General features: G+C 37.3%; 1 protein-coding gene across 7 annotated transcripts in view; it reads left to right on the forward strand.

The window, feature by feature from the left end:
- Positions 1–1,166: 1,166 nt before the first annotated feature.
- Positions 1,167–20,356, forward strand: part of NRPD1B (nuclear RNA polymerase D1B) — a 34,025-nt gene continuing 14,835 nt past the window's right edge. For 2 of the 7 annotated variants that reach the window (XM_020663136.2, XM_020663139.2), the window contains exons 1-11: positions 1,167–1,410; positions 1,513–1,598; positions 3,674–3,781; positions 5,240–5,366; positions 5,510–5,625; positions 7,913–7,984; positions 12,432–12,602; positions 17,408–17,566; positions 17,666–17,821; positions 18,114–19,844; positions 19,965–20,140. In XM_020663136.2, coding sequence (XP_020518795.1) covers positions 3,698–3,781; positions 5,240–5,366; positions 5,510–5,625; positions 7,913–7,984; positions 12,432–12,602; positions 17,408–17,566; positions 17,666–17,821; positions 18,114–19,844; positions 19,965–20,140 — 2,792 coding nt within the window. In that variant the 5' untranslated portion in view covers positions 1,167–1,410; positions 1,513–1,598; positions 3,674–3,697. Of the gene's footprint in view, positions 1,411–1,512; positions 1,599–2,478; positions 2,607–3,673; positions 3,782–5,239; positions 5,367–5,509; positions 5,626–7,912; positions 7,985–12,431; positions 12,603–17,407; positions 17,567–17,665; positions 17,822–18,113; positions 19,845–19,964; positions 20,141–20,356 lie in introns of those variants that run through there. The other 5 variants (XM_020663137.2, XM_088854610.1, XM_020663138.2 and 2 more) reach the window with 3 other exon arrangements.

The raw sequence follows: 20,356 nt of genomic DNA on the forward strand, positions 1-20,356 counted from the left end.
AGGTTTTTTCCATCGAAGTACTCTTTTATCTCGGACGTTCGTTTTGAAATCGTATGGTAAAGATGATGTGAAGCCTTTTATGGTGTACATAAACTATAGAGTCATTCAGATAGATGAGTGACAATAGAGTATGGAATAAAATTCAAAATGATTTTATTAAAAAAAATTTAAGTGTTAAGTGTAGTATCAATAGGCTATAAGATGAGATAAAATAGATTTAAGTGGACTGATTATGTGTGGCACACACCCAATACAGCATGTGTGAATCAGTTCAAATAGAAAGATTAAAAAGGACGAAGGGTAGAGCCAAAAAGACCGGTTGAAAGTTGTTTGAAAAGATATTGAGATTTATACTTGTAAGGCACTTATCTAATGCAACGGTTGTATTATAATATGATGCAACCATACTTTTAGAAAACCATGTTTGTAGTATTTGTATAGGAAAAAGTTTATATAAGGACGAAATCTTATAATATAGAACTACGGATGCACCTAAAAAATCCATCGAAAAAAGTAGTTTTAATGTTGAAAAATCCTTTGATTAATCATCTCGATATCGAGATGCATGACTATGAAAAATAAAAAGATTTGAAATCTAAAAAATAGTGCATTTTACAACATATTATCTACACTGTTCATTTTCAAGATTTTCATATGTTTATAGATCTACTTGATTTTAACCATTTTTGAAATTTAAAATGTTATAATTAGATATAAAAAATAGATTTTTAGATAATCCTTATAACATTTTACATCAAAATTATATACTATGATGAAATTTGAAGGTGTACCTTACCTCTATAGCTATGAATGCATCTGTATACCAATTACATCCATTTGTATAACTCAAAATTTTACGTACACTCTCTTCATCTCAATAATCAATAAAAAAAAGAATTAAATTTGAATCTTAGATATAATTAAAATAAATCCCCTCCAACAACAAATCACCATCCAGTTAGGGAATTTAAAGAGGTCAGCTTTTACAATCTCAAAATTATATTTTTCTTTTTTAAGATTGTGATAATAAAGCCAGCTCACAAAATTGGAAAGGAAAACGTCATCCCCTCAACCAGAATAGAAATTGTGTGATTTCTCTCTCTACCAATTCTCTCTCTAAAACTATCTCTCTCCCGAATATAATATGCATGTTTGTGAAGCCGCACAGTAAAAAGATACATTTCCCCAAAAGAAGGGCAATACACACTGCATTTGTGGACTCTCGCTCTCCTCTCTCTCTCTCTCTCTCTCTCTCTCTGCGACGTTAAAAAAAAAAAGCGTTTCAAAGCTTCAATGGACGCCTTCTGAAAGCTTCATTTCCATTTTTTTTCCTCTCGAGAGAAATTACTCCATATTCATCTGAAAATTTCAGGGCACTCGCTTTAGTTTCCAGTATTTATGAGAGAGAAGGTTTGATCTGAACCCTATGTTCTTCCGAGTCCCCTTTTCATGGAGTTTTTCTATGCCCGTTTAAAATTTTCATGGTACATTTCGCTTGTTTGTGCTTTCCAGTGTGTTTCTTGGCCTTGAGCTCTGAAAATAGTCACTGTGCATGAGAAATGAAGCCTGAGCTCTGAAATTTGAGCTCGTAAGTTGAGGTTTGACCTTACTATGTTATTTGCCCTAGCATGCATTCTCATTAGCCTGAAGCTGTTTTCTTTAAGCTCTCTGCATAGTGGTTAGTGGTTTTAGTTTCTTTGTTTTCAAGCTTTAAGGGAAGTTTCTGAAATTCTCATTGTCTTTGTCAACGTAAAAAGGGTATCTACATTATTTTGCCTGTCTAAGAAATTGATGAAATCGTTTATATATATATATATAGCTTAACGGTTTTAGAGAAAAAAGTGAAAATGGAGAAGGTTTTTGATGTGAAAATGGGGAATGAAGAAGTGAGAAATTTTTCAAATGAGCTACTGTTTTTTTTGTGTCTTTCGTTTACTTTTTTATGATTTTAATAAGCGGGTCTCTGTAACTTTCTGGTTGTTGCATGCATGTTTCTTTGTCGATCTTGGTCATTTCCCTTCTAGTTTTCTCTGTTTTTTGCCAAGTTTAGCCAGCGGCTTGGCCTGTTTTATCTGTTACTGAAGGTTGATGAATTCATTTTTTCTTTTTTTACCTCACAATATCCCTAAAAGATGACTCTAAAACTTGTTCGAAATTTTTTTTGTTGCAGTTATGGAGTTCGTTTTTCTAAAATGGGGCATTTTACTTGTTTATTTCATATTTCCATTTTGTTGGCTTCATTTCTTTTTACAGGAAAAAGAGATGCCTTGAATTTATCATTTTATCTCAGTTATAAGTTTCTGTGTAAAGAGCTCTTAAAAATGGCTTCAATTCTAGATTTCTGTTTTTTTTTTTTGAATAAGCAGTTCTGGAATTCTGTTAAGAGCCATCTCACTCTCTGTTGTATCTTTATCTGGTTTTCATCACATAATGTATTAAAATACATACTGTTCTACATGGCTAGGAAATAGTACCATAAGGGGCCATCGCCATCACATCATTGATTGGAATGGCGATGGTTGGAGTGTGGGTCCTACCCAATTTTCCATGGATTCAAGGGTGTAGACCACTCTTACAGCATTGCTGTCCAACCCATTGGGACGGTGGTATTCGTCTGACCATACCGCTACTATGCAGACTCTATTTGTAATATGCCATGTTTTCTGTCGAAAGTGGGGATCTTGCTTTTGATCTGTAGCTTGTTTGGAAGGATATTGAATTTGTTGCAACATCTGAGGTGATGAATATGCCTGTTGATTCTTTCTCATATAATAATATTAGGTTACGGATTGATATAAATAAGCTAGATGACTGTAGTCTGGTTGGAATTATGTTTCTCTTGTTTGCAAAGAGTCCTCGCCTCACTTGTTCAGTGCTTGATGTCAGCATGGTTCTCATGTGCCTTCTTAGGTGGCATCACTTCCTCAAAGCAATATGTTGTTTCAACCTTTGGATGCATTGGAGTTGAGGGCTTGACTCTGTTCTTTTGACCCCATAGTAACATTAATGACGACCAATTTGTTTGAAACTGGAGATTTTTAATTTTGATGAATGTCCAAAAAGGTGGAATAAGCTTCGAATGACTGAATAGCTTCTAGTCCACGACCAAAAGTCCTAAGGTTAACGACTGGTCTGATGCCAATCACGAGTTTGGAATTTGGAAATTGAATGGCATATTTGATTTGAGACTTTAAAGGATTGGATTTGGCAAGTTTCTTAATAAATCTAAAAAAAGTGTCAACTTACGGTAGTCAGGAGTTAGGCTTGTTTTGCTTTGATACCTTGTGAAACTTGAGATAGAGGATAAGGGATGACTATAATGAAATAAATGATGAAGTCTGAGGGGCTTGTATGCAAGTGCATTAGGTCAAATGGTACACAAAATCTTATAGCTATACAAATGTGTGTTGAAAGTACTAAAAGGGGCACGGGAGATTTGCAGGATGAAAGAATACATCCATACTGAACAAAATTGACAAGAAAATAATGTCTTTGCAATTTAGTGCCTATCATAATGTCTTTGAAATTGATGCATACCATAGTATGACAAAGCTTTTGTTTTACTCTTTTGCACTTCACTTTTCTCCTTTTTCCTATATTATCTTTTAGTAGTTCTTTTGCTTTGAATTGTCTCGCGAGTAATGTTGAGGTTTTTGTTTGAAATGTGGTGCAGAAGGAAGTTTGACACTTGAAAGAAATGGAAGACAATGTCTTGCAATCCTCTTTTGCAGATGCTAAATTGGTTGGCATTACATTTTGTTTGGCATCCTCTAATGAAATTGTAAGGGTGCTTTGTTTTCACCTGTTTTGGCATTGAAATTGTTCCTCCTACTTTTTGATTCATGTGTAACTCCTGCATATATTAATAAGACTGATTATGGTTGACAAACATTAGGTTGTTCAATATTTGATTGTCTTCAAAATTTTATTTGTTTCTTTCTCGAGAATGTGCTCAGTCTGTGAGTCCCTGAATAAAGAATACATTCTGCACAAAGTCTATTCGTATTCTGAGTAGTTGAGGGCATGGTTTCTAAGGAAGATGTCTACTGGCTGGTTGAACTTCATGCATCTCTCTGGTTTGTCAAATGTGCATGTGTTTGTGCTTGCGCATATGTGCGTACTCGTACCTATGTGTGTGTTTGATTTGTTGGGCAATTGTGGTTGGGTGTCTCTGGTCTTTTTCATTATGAAGATGTTCTTGATTCTTTGCTTTTACTTCGTCTTGATGCTTTACACTTGCACTTATAAACTTGAGATTGTAGACCTTTCTTTGTCCCTTCTGATGATTCCATTACCTTCTTTTTTTGAAAATTATGATTCAGTGCTTTCGTGAGCACTGTAAAGCTGCTAAACTTTATAGTCTAATCCTGCTTCAAGATTTAATATCTGTGGTATAATTTTGTCTGTGGGTTGGATGAGCTCCAAGATTTTGGGTCAAGCTACTGGGCTCCAAGGTTTGGACTAAATACGACACCTATCCAGTGGATTTTGGTTGATTTTTTTCGCCTTGTGGTGTTTTGTTGGTGACTCTTACAGATCAATTTTTCAGGTTGTGCATTCTTTCTTCAGTTCTTCGGGAATATATGGGGATGTACTTTTATATGGCTATAAGGGCAATTTGACTTTTACATGTGTTGTCAATCGGTTTTTAAAATCGTAGTTGTACGGTGTTGCTCAATTAGTTTTTAAAATCATTGGTGTACTAGTATTCTTTCATTTATTTACTTTGACAAGTCAATGTTCCGATACTTCTTGTGCTGATTGTAATCTTAGGGAGGAGAACCAACCTGATGATGGGATGGCAACACCTCTGGATAAATTGAGAACTCCATGTGGTGTTCATGAATATTGTGTTTTTTTTTTTTTTGTTGTAGTGATCCCATGAGGCTCTATTTTTGTCTTTCTGCCCTCTTATAGCTATTGAGCATTTGCATAATTCTCTGATTATTGTTCGGAAGATTTTTTTTGCACATTGTGTGGCAATTGACTTTTTCTGGGGTGATGGTTGTAAATTTCTTCTACTATGTTTTGTTTGTCACGTTTAATATTGTAATTCATTCCACTGCCAGAATCCTTGAAGTCATATTTTGGTTTGGTACATTTTCTTATTAATGACATAGGCTTGCACATTATTCGAGAGATCTATTTATCTATTTGAGCACACTTCAAATATTTTGTTTAATATGTAACATTCATGAAAACCTAAAGAGGTGACTCTTGTTTTCTGTTTTTATTGTAGCGCACATCGTCTGTAAATGAATGCCCCATTAGTCACTCAAGTCAGTTATTAAATCCTTTTTTGGGGCTTCCAGTAGAATCTGGTAGATGTGATTCTTGTGGAAGTAGCGACATTGGTGAATGTGAAGGTATGCTGAGGTTTACAGATTTATTTTATTCATCTCAGACCTTTAGCTCTAATTTATTTTAGTCTTTTGGTTAACTGTGAGAGAGATCTCTTTTTCAATAGTTTCCTACTTTCCATGATAATAGTCACCATACTTCAATGCAGGCCACTTTGGCTATATTCAATTGCCCCAACCAATATATCATCCGTCCCATATCTCTGAAGTTCGACGCATTTTAAGCCTTGTGTGTCTGAACTGTTTAAAGCCAAGGAAGAAGAAGGTATGTGAAACATGATGCTGGAAGTACTTTTATCTTGTGCATTGTCCTTGTAGATAATTCATTTGGCTGTTCTTCTGCTGTTAAACATGATTCTGATGTTAAACATGATTCTGATGTACAAAGGAGATTAAGTAATGTTTGAGTGAGTTTTTTGTGGTCGGTTTTCCCATAACATGGCCATGCTTCTCGTTGTTTATAGTGGTTTCCATATATTTAACATACTTAGAAGAACATATTTTTGAAATATGAAGTGTGACTATTGCATGAATTTTTGGATTGCAGTTTTCCATGATGCTAATAGTCATGAGATATGTAATTTTGGTTTTTCAAGTGACTCAAATTTATAATTTCACATACTTTTCTTTGTTTCGAAGACCATTAAACACATTTTATCTCTTGTAGAAAAAAATCATCTAATAGCATAGGATAGCAATTAAAAACTTCACTGAGGTACAATGTCATTAGGAACATGGGGCACTATCATTTATGAAAGATGTTTATGGTATCTCTCCAACATAAGGATACATTGGAAATTTCTTATAAAGTACAATAACATTTATGTTAATTAATGGCAAGGACATCGACTATTTGAACAATTTGAAGTATAGAGTTATTCTTTGGGGAAACTATATAAAGGGACGATTTACTTTTAATACAAGGAGGTCACAATCACCCTTGTTTGTCAGATTTCAAATCGGGTGGTTGTGAGTGTGTCATTGACTAAACCCAAACTTCAAAAAGAAATTTCTTGAACTTTGTATCACATCCCAAGCCGTCCAAGTTTACATCTAATGGCTATTAACAATTGTGACCTCCTTGTATCAAAGATAAATGGTCTTATAGCATACAATCCTATTCTTTGACTGAATTTCATATGGTTAATGTACTTGTAAATTGATCTTTTTGAATTAATGAAGTAAACTTGACATTCAAAAAAAAAAGAAAAAGAAAAGAAGAAAAGGACATCTCCTAAGTGACGTTGGGATGATGTAATAAAATATCAAAATGTAAGCAAACAATTCTACTAAAAGGGGAAGGTGTTCTTGTAAACAGTTAGCAATATTCTAATGTAAGTTTTTTCAACTTATTTAGACGGATGTTATAGCTTTGGGAAATGTACATGACATCATTTATATGTATGGTAAGTGTTACTATAGTTGATAAATAAGGGAAAAGGTAGTCCTCTGATGCGGATCGAACTCTACTATTCTTGGCCCTAGGCTGCAAAACCATGTGTGGAGTCCTAAAGTGCACTAACACACTTTGCCAACTGCTCTATATCTCATAGAGTTAATGACCGAGTGCGCTCCGAAGAGCCCGCTTGCCTTGAATGTCATAAACCTCTCTAAAACTCATAGAACCAATACTACCATTAAAACAGGGAATAGTGTAATGCAATTACTAAAAAGGAGCGTACATAAACAGCTAGGAGTTAACAGCCTTTAAATGGCCACAAAACCCAATATCAGTACCTTCCCTGAAATACTTTGTCCTTGCTATTTCAAGCCACAAAACCCCTATGAGTACCTTGGCTACATGTCCACTTTGATAATATGGTTGTTTTCATGATATTTAGGGGGTGTTTGGCAACAAGATGCTTTGGCACCACAAGCTGAAGCTTGTTATTCACTGTAGGAGTCCTGCTTTTACTAGTGCATCCTTCTACAGTGAAATCTGCATTAGAAGTTGGGGTATCCCGTAAAACGGGTTACTGCCACTTTCAGGGGAGGTGGAGGTTGAGGTCGAAATTCCTCTTATCCCCCTTTCATGTGGGTGGTGCTGGACATCTGCGGGGGGGTTTCAACCCCCCATTTGCTTCTGAACCTAATTGCTTTCTTAACAACCTCCAACCAAGGCAGGCTCGTTCCTAGGGCCCTAGATCGCCTAGGCTTGGATAGTCACAACGGGCAGGCGTGCCACTTATCTGTCACCTTTCGGGGGCAAGATCTCTCACTGGAGTCAACAACACAGTATATGGCTATGAGCTACATGGGTGTCAAGGCCCTGAAAGTCCACATAAATCCAGCAACCCTAAAATCCTAAAACCATAACATAAATACTATAAATATCGTAATAATTCATCTCTGAAATATAATTGAAGAAGTTGGAAAGTACGAGGCATCCTATCCTCATTCAACTATATTATGATATAATTTTTTATTTATGTGGCATGATAGCATCTTCTGAAGTTCTAACCTGTTATATACATTTCTTTTTGTTGGTTACTTGTTTCTTTTATAGCTTCCATAAATCCTGCTTTCTCAGTGGCCATTTTGTTGCTTTCTAGGCCAAGTTCAACCTTGATATGGAGTCATCTAAGTTTCTTGATGCCTCAAAAAAATCATGTTTATATTGCGAGGTATGCGTTAATTGGCGCTTTTGTGTTTCTCTGTGAAGAGTTCTTTCTTTTCTTCCATTCTTTGATCATTGAGATCTTGAATGCGTCTTGGTTTGCAGCCTTCAAATTGTTATTGTGTTGCGAATGATATTTTTTGAATTGTGCTATAGTCTTAAATGTGGATACATTTTAAGAAGGCACTCCTATATGTGCTTTGGAATATAGTCTATTTAGTTGTGCTAGCAATCTTGGAGCAGGTATTCTTCAAGAACTTCAAATTTTTTTTTTTCCTTCTATGTATATTGTGGAAAAATTTCCTATGCCATAATGGAGGCCAATCATATAAACTGTATAAAAGATGATTTTGTATAAAGGATGGCATATTTAAGGAGCAAACAAGCCTTTGAGAAGCATGGAATGTTAATTTATATGTGAGGTTTTGCAGCTCAAAGGTTGTTTGAAGAGCTCCATGTATGTAAGCTGTATGTGGGAACACATATTTAAAGTGGTTGAGGATGCATTTTGGATTTGCAGTTTAAATTTTAGACTTTGTAGCAGGATTAGAGCTTTAGCCATTTCAAATTTCTTATTTGAACAACTTCCCTAAAATGAGGCTTTATGGAAGTTCTGAAGTTTGAAATAAAATGGTAAAATGCAATATAGAATATAAATTTATATATAATGACAAGGCTTCTTGAAGTTTAGAAGTTTCCATTTTTCTTCAGAGAAACTTAACTAAAAGTCATCAATTGCCCTTTGATTTTCATGTTTCTGCTTCTTTTTTTTGCTTGCATGTTTCTGCATTACTTTTATTGGTTCAATCTATTGTGTTGAGCTTGTTTCGAGAATTTATAACAATATAACTTTTCTGAGACTGTGATGAGATTGGTTTTCCTAGGAAATAATTCAGGAATAAGTGGAAATAAGGTTCGTTCTGCTAATAAAAAAGTGAAGTAAAATAAGCAGGGGAAAAGAGGGAAGGTCTCTGATGGAGATGGGAAATGGGGGTAACAGAATTTCCCTGGTAAGAAGAATCTTATTAAAGAAAGACATTGAAATAGGAGAGGAGGTGTTACCATTTGGAAGCATTATCATGTGTGGCGCGTGGAGATAACTGCATGTAGAATGTAGACAAATGGGATTTTGGATCAGATAGTAAGGAGTGGGGGGTTAATGTACATAGGCGGAAGCTTTGGGGGCTTTTGGACTTGCTGATAGGGTTAAATCCCTCAATGTTGCGAGTGTGTTTGGGTCTAGAGGGAATGTGTCAAGGTGTGGTAATTGGGCAAGGTTTTTGGTAGAATCCAGATTAGAGATGGGTTAATAGCCTATGATTTGGACTCTTAGAAGAACTAGATGCCATGGTCTCATCTAGTGGGATTGAGGTTCATTTATGGTTGGGCTCTGATATCTAGGAAACCAGAAAGCTGTTTTGTCAAAGAAGACTTGTTGAAATGTCCAATGCTAATGCAATACCGGGGCCTATGTGAGTAATTGAAAGACCAGAACACGAGGCATCAATAGAACATGTGGTGGTGGGAATGAGGGGGGGTTTGTGGATTCAGTCAGGGAATGAATAGCATGCTTGTGCGGACTTGAGAGCATGAGCCCATCATGCATCCCATGGGTGGGTGGTCCCAGATGGAGCTTCTTGTTTTGTTAAACGGGAAGAAAGACTCACAATATGCAGTAGAACAACTATATCCAGTCAGTTTGAAGGGTGGCCCTAGCAGGTGAGGAGTGTTATAGTAAGTCCACATAACTTCGGGAAATAGAGAGGGATTTAGAACATTTAGAAATTGAATAGCATCCAAGAGGGTGGAGGAGAAACTGGGTAGAGTTGGGAATATACTGTTAGAGCTTACTTTGATGTGTCTTGCAGGAAATGGAAATCTCTTCAGGATAGAAAGAAGAGAATGCAGTGTTGGATCGATCCTAGGGTTGGCGAATTGAAGAACCTTATTTCTTTGAATAACTGCAGGAAAGGTATACTTGTACGGATTGTGGCATCCATGAATGTGAAGGGAAAGGACTCTTAAGCTCATTTCAATGAAAATACTGTCGTGCAATTTGGTGGGCCCTTGGAAGGCCTGAGTAGAAGTTGGTGGTCAATGATTTAAGCATGGAATGAATTTGTTGATGTTTCATGAAATGAAGTTAGAGCATGTTGGAATCGAGCTGGTAAAGTCCTTGTTGAAAAGGGGAGATGTGGGAGGATGACACTTTTGGTGTGGGGTCAAATCTGTTTTATTATAGCTGTATAGGATGAAAAATTGCTGGAAGTGGAACTAATTTGGCAATTATATTTTGGTTGCTCTGGCAATTGCTTCAACTGTGTTACGCTAGGAGTGGAAATAATTTGGCAATCACTTTTTTTTGTTCACTTTGGCAATGGCTTAAAGTATAAGGTGGTTTTCAATCAAATTTGGATTAAGTGAGGAATAACAGGAAGATCTATAGTATAGTAGGATAGTTGAAAACAAAAAAAAAATCTAATTTTCATGGGATTAAGTGAGGAATCACAGGAAGATCTATGTTAAGACTCAAGATGTATATTGATTTTTCATTTTAGTCTATGTAATTTGTTAATTAGTTTGAGGGTTGTTTTGTCATATAGTTGTATAAGGTCTTTATGTACTTTGTAGAACCCTGCCATTTTATATTCATGGGACTAATCTCAAATTCTAGTCAATGAGAATTCTGTCCAACTTTTGCTGTTTCTAACATGGTATTAGAGAGGTTTGAGTCCAACTAATTAACAAATGACACAGGCTAAATACAAGAGTACGATCTGCATCTTAACATAAAGTTCCTTTTGACAAACTGGTATGTTATTGGTAATGCCCATTGGCCACTACATGATGATGTTATTTGCTATTTTCTCTCTGGTTTGATTTGAAGGGCGATAATAGACTGTTATTATACATTAAGGTGCAAGTGTTACTGTGTTAGGATCCTATGGTGGTCAGTCGGGTATGGTTTTACTATGACTGAACCTATCTAGCAGATATTCAATGCATTGCTTTTTGTCCATGTTTCACAGTTGATTTGGAAGGACTCCTGACCCCTCTTGCGTCTACTGTATAGAGCCAAAATGTAATGCTGCACCTATACATTGGTGATGCTAAGTGGCGGACCAGCCTAAACCTTGGTAGTATTTTTGTAACTTCACTGGATGTTATGAGCTTATCAATCTTCCTCTTGGAGGTGCAATTCACTTGGTTTAGTAATTAAGAGGAGCCTATTGTGATGTGCCAGGACTGTCTTCTCATATCTTATGAAAATGGGGCACGCTACCTGGTTGCAACCCAATGTGCATCATCAAATTTTGTCCTTTTCTTTTCTTTTTTTTTGGGGCGGGCGGTGGTTGAGGTGGGGGTGGTTCATCAACCATTAGGCAGTTTCTCTGGACGTTGACAAATGGAATGGGAGGGACTGTTGGGTGCCCTATATATATTTCCTTGATAATTTTAGTAATAATTAAAATATTTTTTGTACCAGATTTACTTTTGAATACACTTTATGCTAAAACTAGGTAGTCCATACTCATGGATGGTTTCCCTAGTCTTTCTCAGCCAAAGTAGATACTATATATTCACATCTTTGATTGGTTCCTTTTATATTGTAGGTCATGGATTCACTGTCATTTGCATAAATTGCAAATTCTAATATTATGATAGAGGTCAGCCCATATTCGCAAATTTGGCGAGTCCAACTCGGTCTCACTTGAGTTTTATTGGACTCGGAAGGCTGCCGAGTCCGGAATTGAAACCATGGGCTGGTTTCATGATTTTAATTTAATCATTTTTAGGACTCTGCATAAGTTGAGTTGCCTCACTCTGGCTTGGGACCCTAGTGAATCTTGACCTGCTCCTTGCTTTGAAACATAGAGGTCCATCTATTAGGCATATTTATTTTTTCTTTTAACAGGAGTAAGCATGGTTATGCAATGGTGATATTAAATTTTTTTTATCAACTTTTACCTTTAGGCAATATTTTGTCGGGGTTTCATCCCGGGATTTGTAGTTCTCTTGTGTTTTGCTTGTGAGATTGCGGTGTTATTTAAAACTCTAATGATGTTTTGATTGCTGGAGTTCTTGAGAGCATTGACAGTGGGCAAACCTATGGGATGTGCTATTTTTTGTGGTTTTAGATCAAATTGCTCTTTTCATGTAAGCGGCACTGCATGTTTCAGACAAATAACATTGCAAATATTAATTATGATTGCTATTCAATAGGACATGGTCACAGCTTCTTAATATTTTTATCTTTATTGACCCTTGTGGCATATTTTTCAAAGTCAGATGGAAGAGAATACTTATTTATTTATTATATGTCCAAACCATACTTCTATTTATGATGATACTTTAAGACATGGTGATGACCTAGCTTGCATGTTGCAACAAAAGTTAGTAGTTCAAGGTTTGTTTGTTTATGGTTCCTTCTTGGTGGTTGATATTTCCTGCAGGTATATCCGCCAATATCTGTAAAGGAAATTAAGAAGACAGATGGTGCGTATTCTCTCGAACTGAAATTGCCATCAAGAAGAGAGATTCCACCGGGCTTTTGGAAGTTCCTGGATAAATATGGTTATCATTATGGCGATTCCTCCCTCTGTCGTCCTTTGCTTGCATATGAGGTAGGATTGCTTAACATTCTCTGGATCTTTTGAACTTTATGTAAGTTCAGATTATGTGTGTAATTTTGGGCCACCTATCAAACTAGTTGCTTTCCTCATCTTAAGTGGTTCCTTTCATACTTGTTGGACTGCATGGATGTGTTGATTATTTTGAGTCGTTTGAGTTGGCAAATTTTTATATTATTATTTTTATTACCATTTATTAGTTGCATCTACCTCAAAGGGATTGCTAATCAACTTAATCTTATCCTTAAAATTCTCTTTTCTTGTTCATTTTATAATTTACTATTTATTTATTCCTTAGTATAACTGTTCATCATGTTTGCCATTTTAGATTAAATTTCTTTGAAAAAGAGATGATTATATGATTCCATGTGATGTTTTAGTCAGTTTTAAGAGTCATTGTTGGTAAATTCCAAGCAATATTCTGGCCCACACAGGACTGGACTACCTTAGTCAGGGCTTATGCATACCCGGTGGCTCCATAAAACCAATGTCTAGCCAGGAATAGGAGGATGGACATTATGTCCTTAATGACTTGCTTGGGCTGGGGAAAGAACCTATAATCCTCATTTCTTTAAACTTGGAAAGGCAGCCACCTTTACCCAAGGGGAGGATGGTCTTTTGGCCTTAACTGTAAGGTGCAGTTTGATAGGGGCCTTTGGTAAGCCCTCAAGATGACTTGGCTGAAAAAAGATACTTGCAAGCATTTGTTGAAAGTCTTGTTGATTGAGACTTGAGAACCATAAAAACCACACCTGTTTTCCTTGTGTAAGATGCAGTTTTCCCTCGAATTGGTGTCACAAGCAATCATGAAGAGTTCAGTCCGCGACCAACTTAGAACCCATAACGGTAGATAATCTACTTGAGAGACTTCAGATTTATTGATCCCTGATTGCACTGAAAAATTCAGAGGTCGATGTGGGGATTTAGGTGATCTTTTAACTAAAGTGATAGGTGAAACCGGCTGAACGAGTTTAGACGCTGTTGAGCTCTGAGAGAAGTTTCCAACAAGTGTTCATCGCAGTTATTCTGATAAACGAGTAAAACTGTATACCCTCTAGAAGGTAAGGGTGCATAAACTGTCTATACCAGTCTGGTAGGCTGAAGTATGCAAGGTTCAGTTTAGTTCACTGAATAGGTGACCAGGGTAGCTTTACCAAATAGGAGGCCTCCTAAAAGTTATATAGTGATGTGGTGATCTCACTTTATGAGCTTAAGAGATTCAGGCCAAGTAGGCTTTGTATCTTGTGGTCTGCTCTGGGAACTCTTGTTCATCATACTTGTTTGATCATCTAATGAAGAGGGAGTATTGACCTTAAGTCCAGTTGGACTTTGCCTTGAACCTCCCTTGGTATGGGCTTGAGACTCTAGAAAGATAATGGGACTGTCCAATGGCACATGGTGCTGGGCTTTTCCGTCAAACTTGAGCTCAATGGGACTGTCCAACAGCACATGGTGCTGGGCTTCTCCATCTAACTTGAGCTGGCTTCCCTGATACTATTTTGCGAGTTGCTTTGACAGGGAAATTAAGGGAGCTGGTTCTTGATGTTGTTACATTGGTCTGCTGTCAAAATCAGAAAATTGGAATGACCTTGAGTCTAGTTGATGTATGCAAAATTTCAGCTCGAAACTATTTCCAAAGGGAGCTATTAATGCATATGTGATTGCTGCCACTGTGTATTACACTATGTAAGTGCAACTTTCAGGCTTCGCTGGTTCTTTCTAACTCTATTTCTCAGCAAACAGCCATCACTTTCTTTATATATGATTAAATAGCAATGGACCTGTGGCCCTAGGGGTCTAGCATGAGTGCGGATCTTAGTACTCTAAAACAAGGTAATGGACAGTTATTTGAGCAGGATTCCTTGGACTAGGGGAAAACTCAAGGCTTGATGAAATCAGATGTGGAATCACGCACTAAGTTTGCATTGAAGTAGTGCTGATGGTTGGCTGCAGTTGGTATGCTCGTATGTTTGTGTTGGGACAGTGGGATGGAGAATTGAAGAGATGACGTTGGAAAGGGTCTCTGTACAGATGCTGTGGTGATGAGTGGCCCAGAATGTTCTATCGTATGTCATCTGGATGAATTCTCAGTGAGCATATGATCTGCATGTATTGTTGTGGACTGTTGCAGAACTTGTTCGGTTGTTCCATCTAGTGATATTTGAGTTAACCCACATTGTTGGGGATGAGGATTGTATAGTTGGAAAGGAGTTTATGCATCTTCCATTGGTTTGGGGGAAAGAGTTCTTGTGGTATGCTTATTCATGAAACACTCTTGTATGTTCCAGAGCAGTGCATTGGAGTGGTGTTGATTATGGTCAAACTGGTAACATTCAGAAAGCCATTAAGGAAAAATTGCAGGAATTGGTCATCGTCAAATATTGCAGTGCATCTTTCCGCATGGCTAATAACACAGTATGTGAACTCAGGGCTAGAAATTACTTGATGAGTCATCTATTTGAGTTGGCACTGATACTTCCTGATTCAGTTCATTTGGTCCGTTGCACATTTTGGGAGGCACAACTTGGAAGAAGGACAGAATTTGTAGGTTGAATTTTTTGGCCACCATCTGCAGAGCATGGGAAGGGAGAAGTAATAAGAGAGTTCTAGGATAAGTCATTAAATATATGAACTTAATTGAAATAGTTAGAAGGGAGTCATCTCATAGGCCAGTCTGAATCATGATGGGGTACATATCTGTGGTGGAAGTCAGAATGCCTGGGGCCATCATTATGGGCTATGATGGACTTGTACTCGAAAACTGATACTGTTCCCATTTTTTGTGCTTCAGTAACATGTGGAAAGAACCAACAATTGGTGCCTTAGCTGTGTCCACAGCTGTAACCATTCATCATAGATTCAACAGAGTGAAGGTATGAAACTCCCACGAATAGGAGTCGCTTCCGATGAGTGCTGTTAAATTGAATTATTGTGTTTCTGGAATACATAAGAGATAGGAAGTACGGGAAAAAAGTAATACTGTACTAGCAATGTGAATTTAACAATTTGAATTTCCTTGCAAAGTTTTTTTCCTGATTTATAATGGCTTTTGTTTTGGCTAAATTAGTGTTTGTTTTTGGAGTTACTGAATTGATTGACTCTGCAATGCAAGATTATGAAGGCTGTAGTAATAGAAACACATGGATGCTCAAACGTCATGGAAATCAAGCTATCGATTGAGAAGACCACCTCCAACATATAGGGTTATGTTTCCCAAGCATATATCTAATGTCTAGAGGCCAAGAAGAACGTTGACTGCCTGCTGCTCTATTATTTAATAAAAACTATTAGGACATTCTCCCTGGATCAATTTGTATTCCTCTAGGTAATAATGATGTCATGGACGAACTGGTCAAGAGCTGGGTTTGGCATTCATTGTGGGCTTTGGTTTAAATGTTTCTTTGGTCATTGTGTTTTGTTTCATTTGGGAAAACAATTTCACTTTGGGCATGGCACATATAGGTTAGAGTTAAGGATGAACTTGGGTATGATCTTTATTGTGTCCCTACGCACCTTAAGAGTTATTTTGAATGAATGAAACGGATGTAGGACATATGGGTTAGAGTTTGGCAATAAAATTGGAAATGACTCGTGTCACCCCACAATCTGGTGAAAGCCTAATCAAAATTTTCCAGACCAAATATATTCTCTCCTGCCCAGTTAGGATGGAGAACCTCTTCGAGTAATTTTTCCAATTGCGACATGACCTCTGAGTGTCCTTCAGACACATCTGGTGATAAGCAAATTCAATTGGTGATTGCTTAGCGAGAGGAGGGGTGACTCAATCTGCTCTGTCATCCCACATCAATCACTGTCATTGTGCATTTTGTATGCAGCCCAATTCACTTGGTAACCATTTATTGTGATTAAATTTTGTATCAAACAACTGTCAATAATGTATCAATGTCGTGTTTTCTTTCTTCATAGCAATCTGTACAAGCTGATGTTGTCAATACAAAGATATATATATATATATATATATATATATATATATATATATATATATATATATATATATATATATAGCAAAAAATGATCCTTATTGTCCACCTTTACGCCCTTAAAGTTCTTTGGAATGAATGGAAACTGAGATATGATTCTTGGATCTGCTCATAACAAAAAGACACCGGACTTACCCAACTCAGGTGATCCTATTGAGTTGCTTGAGTTATTGATGCGCCCAAGCAAATTCTGGGGAATGACTCTGTTGGCCATTGAGTCATGTTGACTTGGTATAGTCCTGAGCTGGCACGGCAAGTCAACTGATGGTGGTTGTTATTTTTGCTATCCTGGAAATTTCGAGGGTATGGACTAGTTGTCGGTAAAGTTGGGTTAAATAGGAGGGGAATATGCAGTGTGGGGTTAGGGGTCAGGGAATGTTGACATTGTCCTCCTGTAAATCTTCTTTTGATTGTTCCTCTGTATTGCCCTAGCCCTTGTATTTATGTATCTAACCACCTTATATTTGATATATGTATTTATTTTCATTTGTTATTGAAACTTCGTTCTGCTGGTAGAAAATGCAGTCTATTGGTAGACATAATAAAACCACAATGCCAAAGCATGCATCTTTCCCATGTTACTTGTTCCATGGGAGTAACTTGTATAGTTGCAACATTATGTATGGCCATCATTAATATATCTATCTGAATCAAGTCAGTGCTTCTTTTCTGTATGCCAGTTAGTTCTTGGAATATGATTTTGTTCTTTTACTGTTTTATTGTTCTATGGCCTGAGAGCTATTTGCGTAGTTTTATTTATTGCTGTCTTATGTGGGACTTCCTTTGATATTTTACCAGGCTCGCCAAATTTTAAAGAATTTGCCAGAGAGAACAGTAAGATGGCTTGCTGAAAAGGGCAGCTTTCCACAGTCTGGTCTTATTATAGACCGTGTTGCAGTTCCTCCGAATTGCTTGTGTATCCCAGACTTCCCTCAGGGGAAAAGTAGTTTCTCATCTGTAGGTTTCTCTTGTCACAATAACCTCATTGGTTTAAAGCACTTCATGTTGGATTTTTACTATTGTGACCCTGAAATTTGTTCTGCTTTTAAATTTCAGAGTCCTGCTATTGCTAGTCTGAAAAAATTACTCGTCAAGGCCGATATTATTACAAAATCTAGGTCAGGTATTGCAAATTTTGAGTCTCATGAAATTGAAGCTAATGATTTGCAGTCAACTTGTTCTCGGTATTTTCTGTCAAGAAGTTCTGCTAAGGTAGAGATGATAGCCTGCTCTCCCCCCCCCCCCCCCCCCCCCTCTCTCTCTCTCTCTCTCTCTCTCTCTCTCTCTCTTTCCCTCTCTCTCTCTCTCACTCTCTCTCACTCGCTTGCCATGCACACACACACATTGGCATATGCCATTTGTATACACATGGGTGCAGATGTATTTACACACCCAAAGATATCGGAGATTTGATTATTATGTGTATGAGGTTATTCTCTTCAGGGTTTTGTTCTTTGATTATCACTAGTTCTACTTCCATTTGCATTCCTTTTTTTATTTTTAGGAATCTGGAAATTTCTTGAGGAAAGTTGGAGTTCCCAAAGTGGTAAATGAATCTTCTGCAAGACTATGGCTTGAGAAAATGAGAACGTTTTTTATTAGCAAAGGTTCAGGGTTTTCATCCCGCAGTGTTATTACTGGTGATGCCTATATGGGAATCAATCAAATAGGACTACCCTTGGAGATTGCAAGAAAAATAACTTTTGAAGAGAAGGTCACATCAATGAACAAAGATCGCTTGCAGAGTCTCTTGGATAGGGGGTTATGCCTTACTTTCAAGGATGGCCAGACAACTTATGTTCTTAGAGATAGTTCAAAAGGATCAAAATCTCTAAAGATTGGTAATGTCATAAATAGAAGAATTGTAGATGGTGATATTGTTTTTATAAACAGGCCTCCTAGTACACACAAGCATTCTATACAAGCCTTTTCAGTGTATGTCCATGAAGACAGTACCATAAAGATCAACCCGCTTATCTGTGAACCATTTGGTGCTGATTTTGATGGCGACTGTATTCACATTTTCTATCCACAGTCTCTTGCAGCAAGGGCGGAGGCGATTGAGCTTTTCAGTGTTGAGCAGCAACTACTAAGTTCCCATAGTGGGTCTTTAAACGTAAAATTCATGCATGATTCTCTGCTCTCTGCAAAACTTGTTTTTAAGACTTATTTTGTGAATAGAGCGACTGTGCAGCAGTTATCAATGTGGACTTTGCCGTCTTTTATTGAACCTGCAATCGTAAAAGCTAGGGATGGCCCTCTTTGGACTGTTTTGCAACTTCTTCAGTCTGGTTTGCCATCCTCTTTTGACTGTTCTGGGCCGAGATACCTTATTTCTCACAGTGAAATATTGGAGATGCAGCCCACTAGAGATCAGTTGCCACCCTTACTAACTGAAATATTGAACTCCATTGTCCTAATGAAGGGTCCGAAAGAGGCTCTTAAGGTCTTCAATTCTTTGCAGCCTCTATTCATGGAGATATTGTTTATGGAAGGATACAGTATTGGGTTGGGAGATTTTAATGTTCCCAAACCAATAATGGATCACATAAAAAGTAAAATAAAAAGCATTTCACCATTGTTGAAACATATGAGATCAACTGATAATGAGCTAATAGAATCTCAAGTGGCAAAATCCCTGGATGATGCTAAGCTTCCGATCGTGAAATTTATTTTGAAATCTTCCTCTTTAGGTGGTTTGATTGATTCTTCGAGTTCCCAGGCGGTTAACAAGGTTGTTGAACAGATTGGTTTTTTGGGACTTCAGCTTTTCTCTAGGGGGAAGTACTACACAAAGGATTTGGTTGATGATCTGATCTCATTCATTCAAAGTAAACATGTGGCAAAGGGGTTTGATTACCCGACTGAGTCCTTTGGGTTGATTAAATCTTGTCTTTTTCATGGATTGAACCCATATGAGGAATTGGTGTATTCCGTTTCTGTACGTGAAGGATCTGTGCGCTCATCAAAGGGATTATCAGAACCAGGAATCCTTTTTAAGCATTTGATGGCTGTTCTACGAGATGTTGTGATTTGTTATGATGGGACAGTTAGAAATGTTTGCAGCAATCTTCTCGTTCAGTTTGAGTATGGAGGGAACCGTAAAACTGTTGATGTCTCTGCCTCAGCCGGTGAACCTGTTGGTATTTTGGCAGCAACTGCCGTATCAAACCCTGCTTATGCAGCTGTTCTCAGTTCTTCACAGAGCAATACTTCTTCTTGGAACCTGATGAAGGTATTTCTTTGCAGTTTTCCCATAAAAAGTCGTTCAGATCTGTTTCTGGTTTTGTATCCTTCACATGCTTCCATTTTCTGATGGCTCAAGGAAATCCGTTTCTTTTTCACTGGCAAACAGGAAATCCTGTTTTGCAAACAGAATTCTTCAGAAGAACTCGATGATAGGCGGGTTGTTGTTTACTTGCAAGACTGCCATTGTGGTAAGAAGTATTGCAAGGAGAACATGGCTTGTATGGTTCAGCGGCACTTGAAGGGGGTTCCTTTGAAGGACTTTACTGCAGAATTCTTTGTTGTGTAAGCCATCCTTAATGAACTTCTTCATGCCGACTGGTTTCAGATATAACAAGTTAAAATTGTCTTCTTGGTTTGGTTGACTCTTTACATTTAACCACATAAGTTGAATTTCTTGCATTTCTTATAAATTGATCGAGCTATTGGGTAGATCTGATAGTTAAACTGCATTCTTGGTTCTTTATTTGCTCGTCTCTTCAATAAGCCCTGCTTAGTGTA

Source organism: Amborella trichopoda, chromosome 12 (assembly GCF_054954075.1).
Source record: "Amborella trichopoda isolate Santa Cruz 75 chromosome 12, AtrichopodaSantaCruz75HAP2 v2.0, whole genome shotgun sequence".
Lineage (NCBI taxonomy): Eukaryota > Viridiplantae > Streptophyta > Magnoliopsida > Amborellales > Amborellaceae > Amborella > Amborella trichopoda.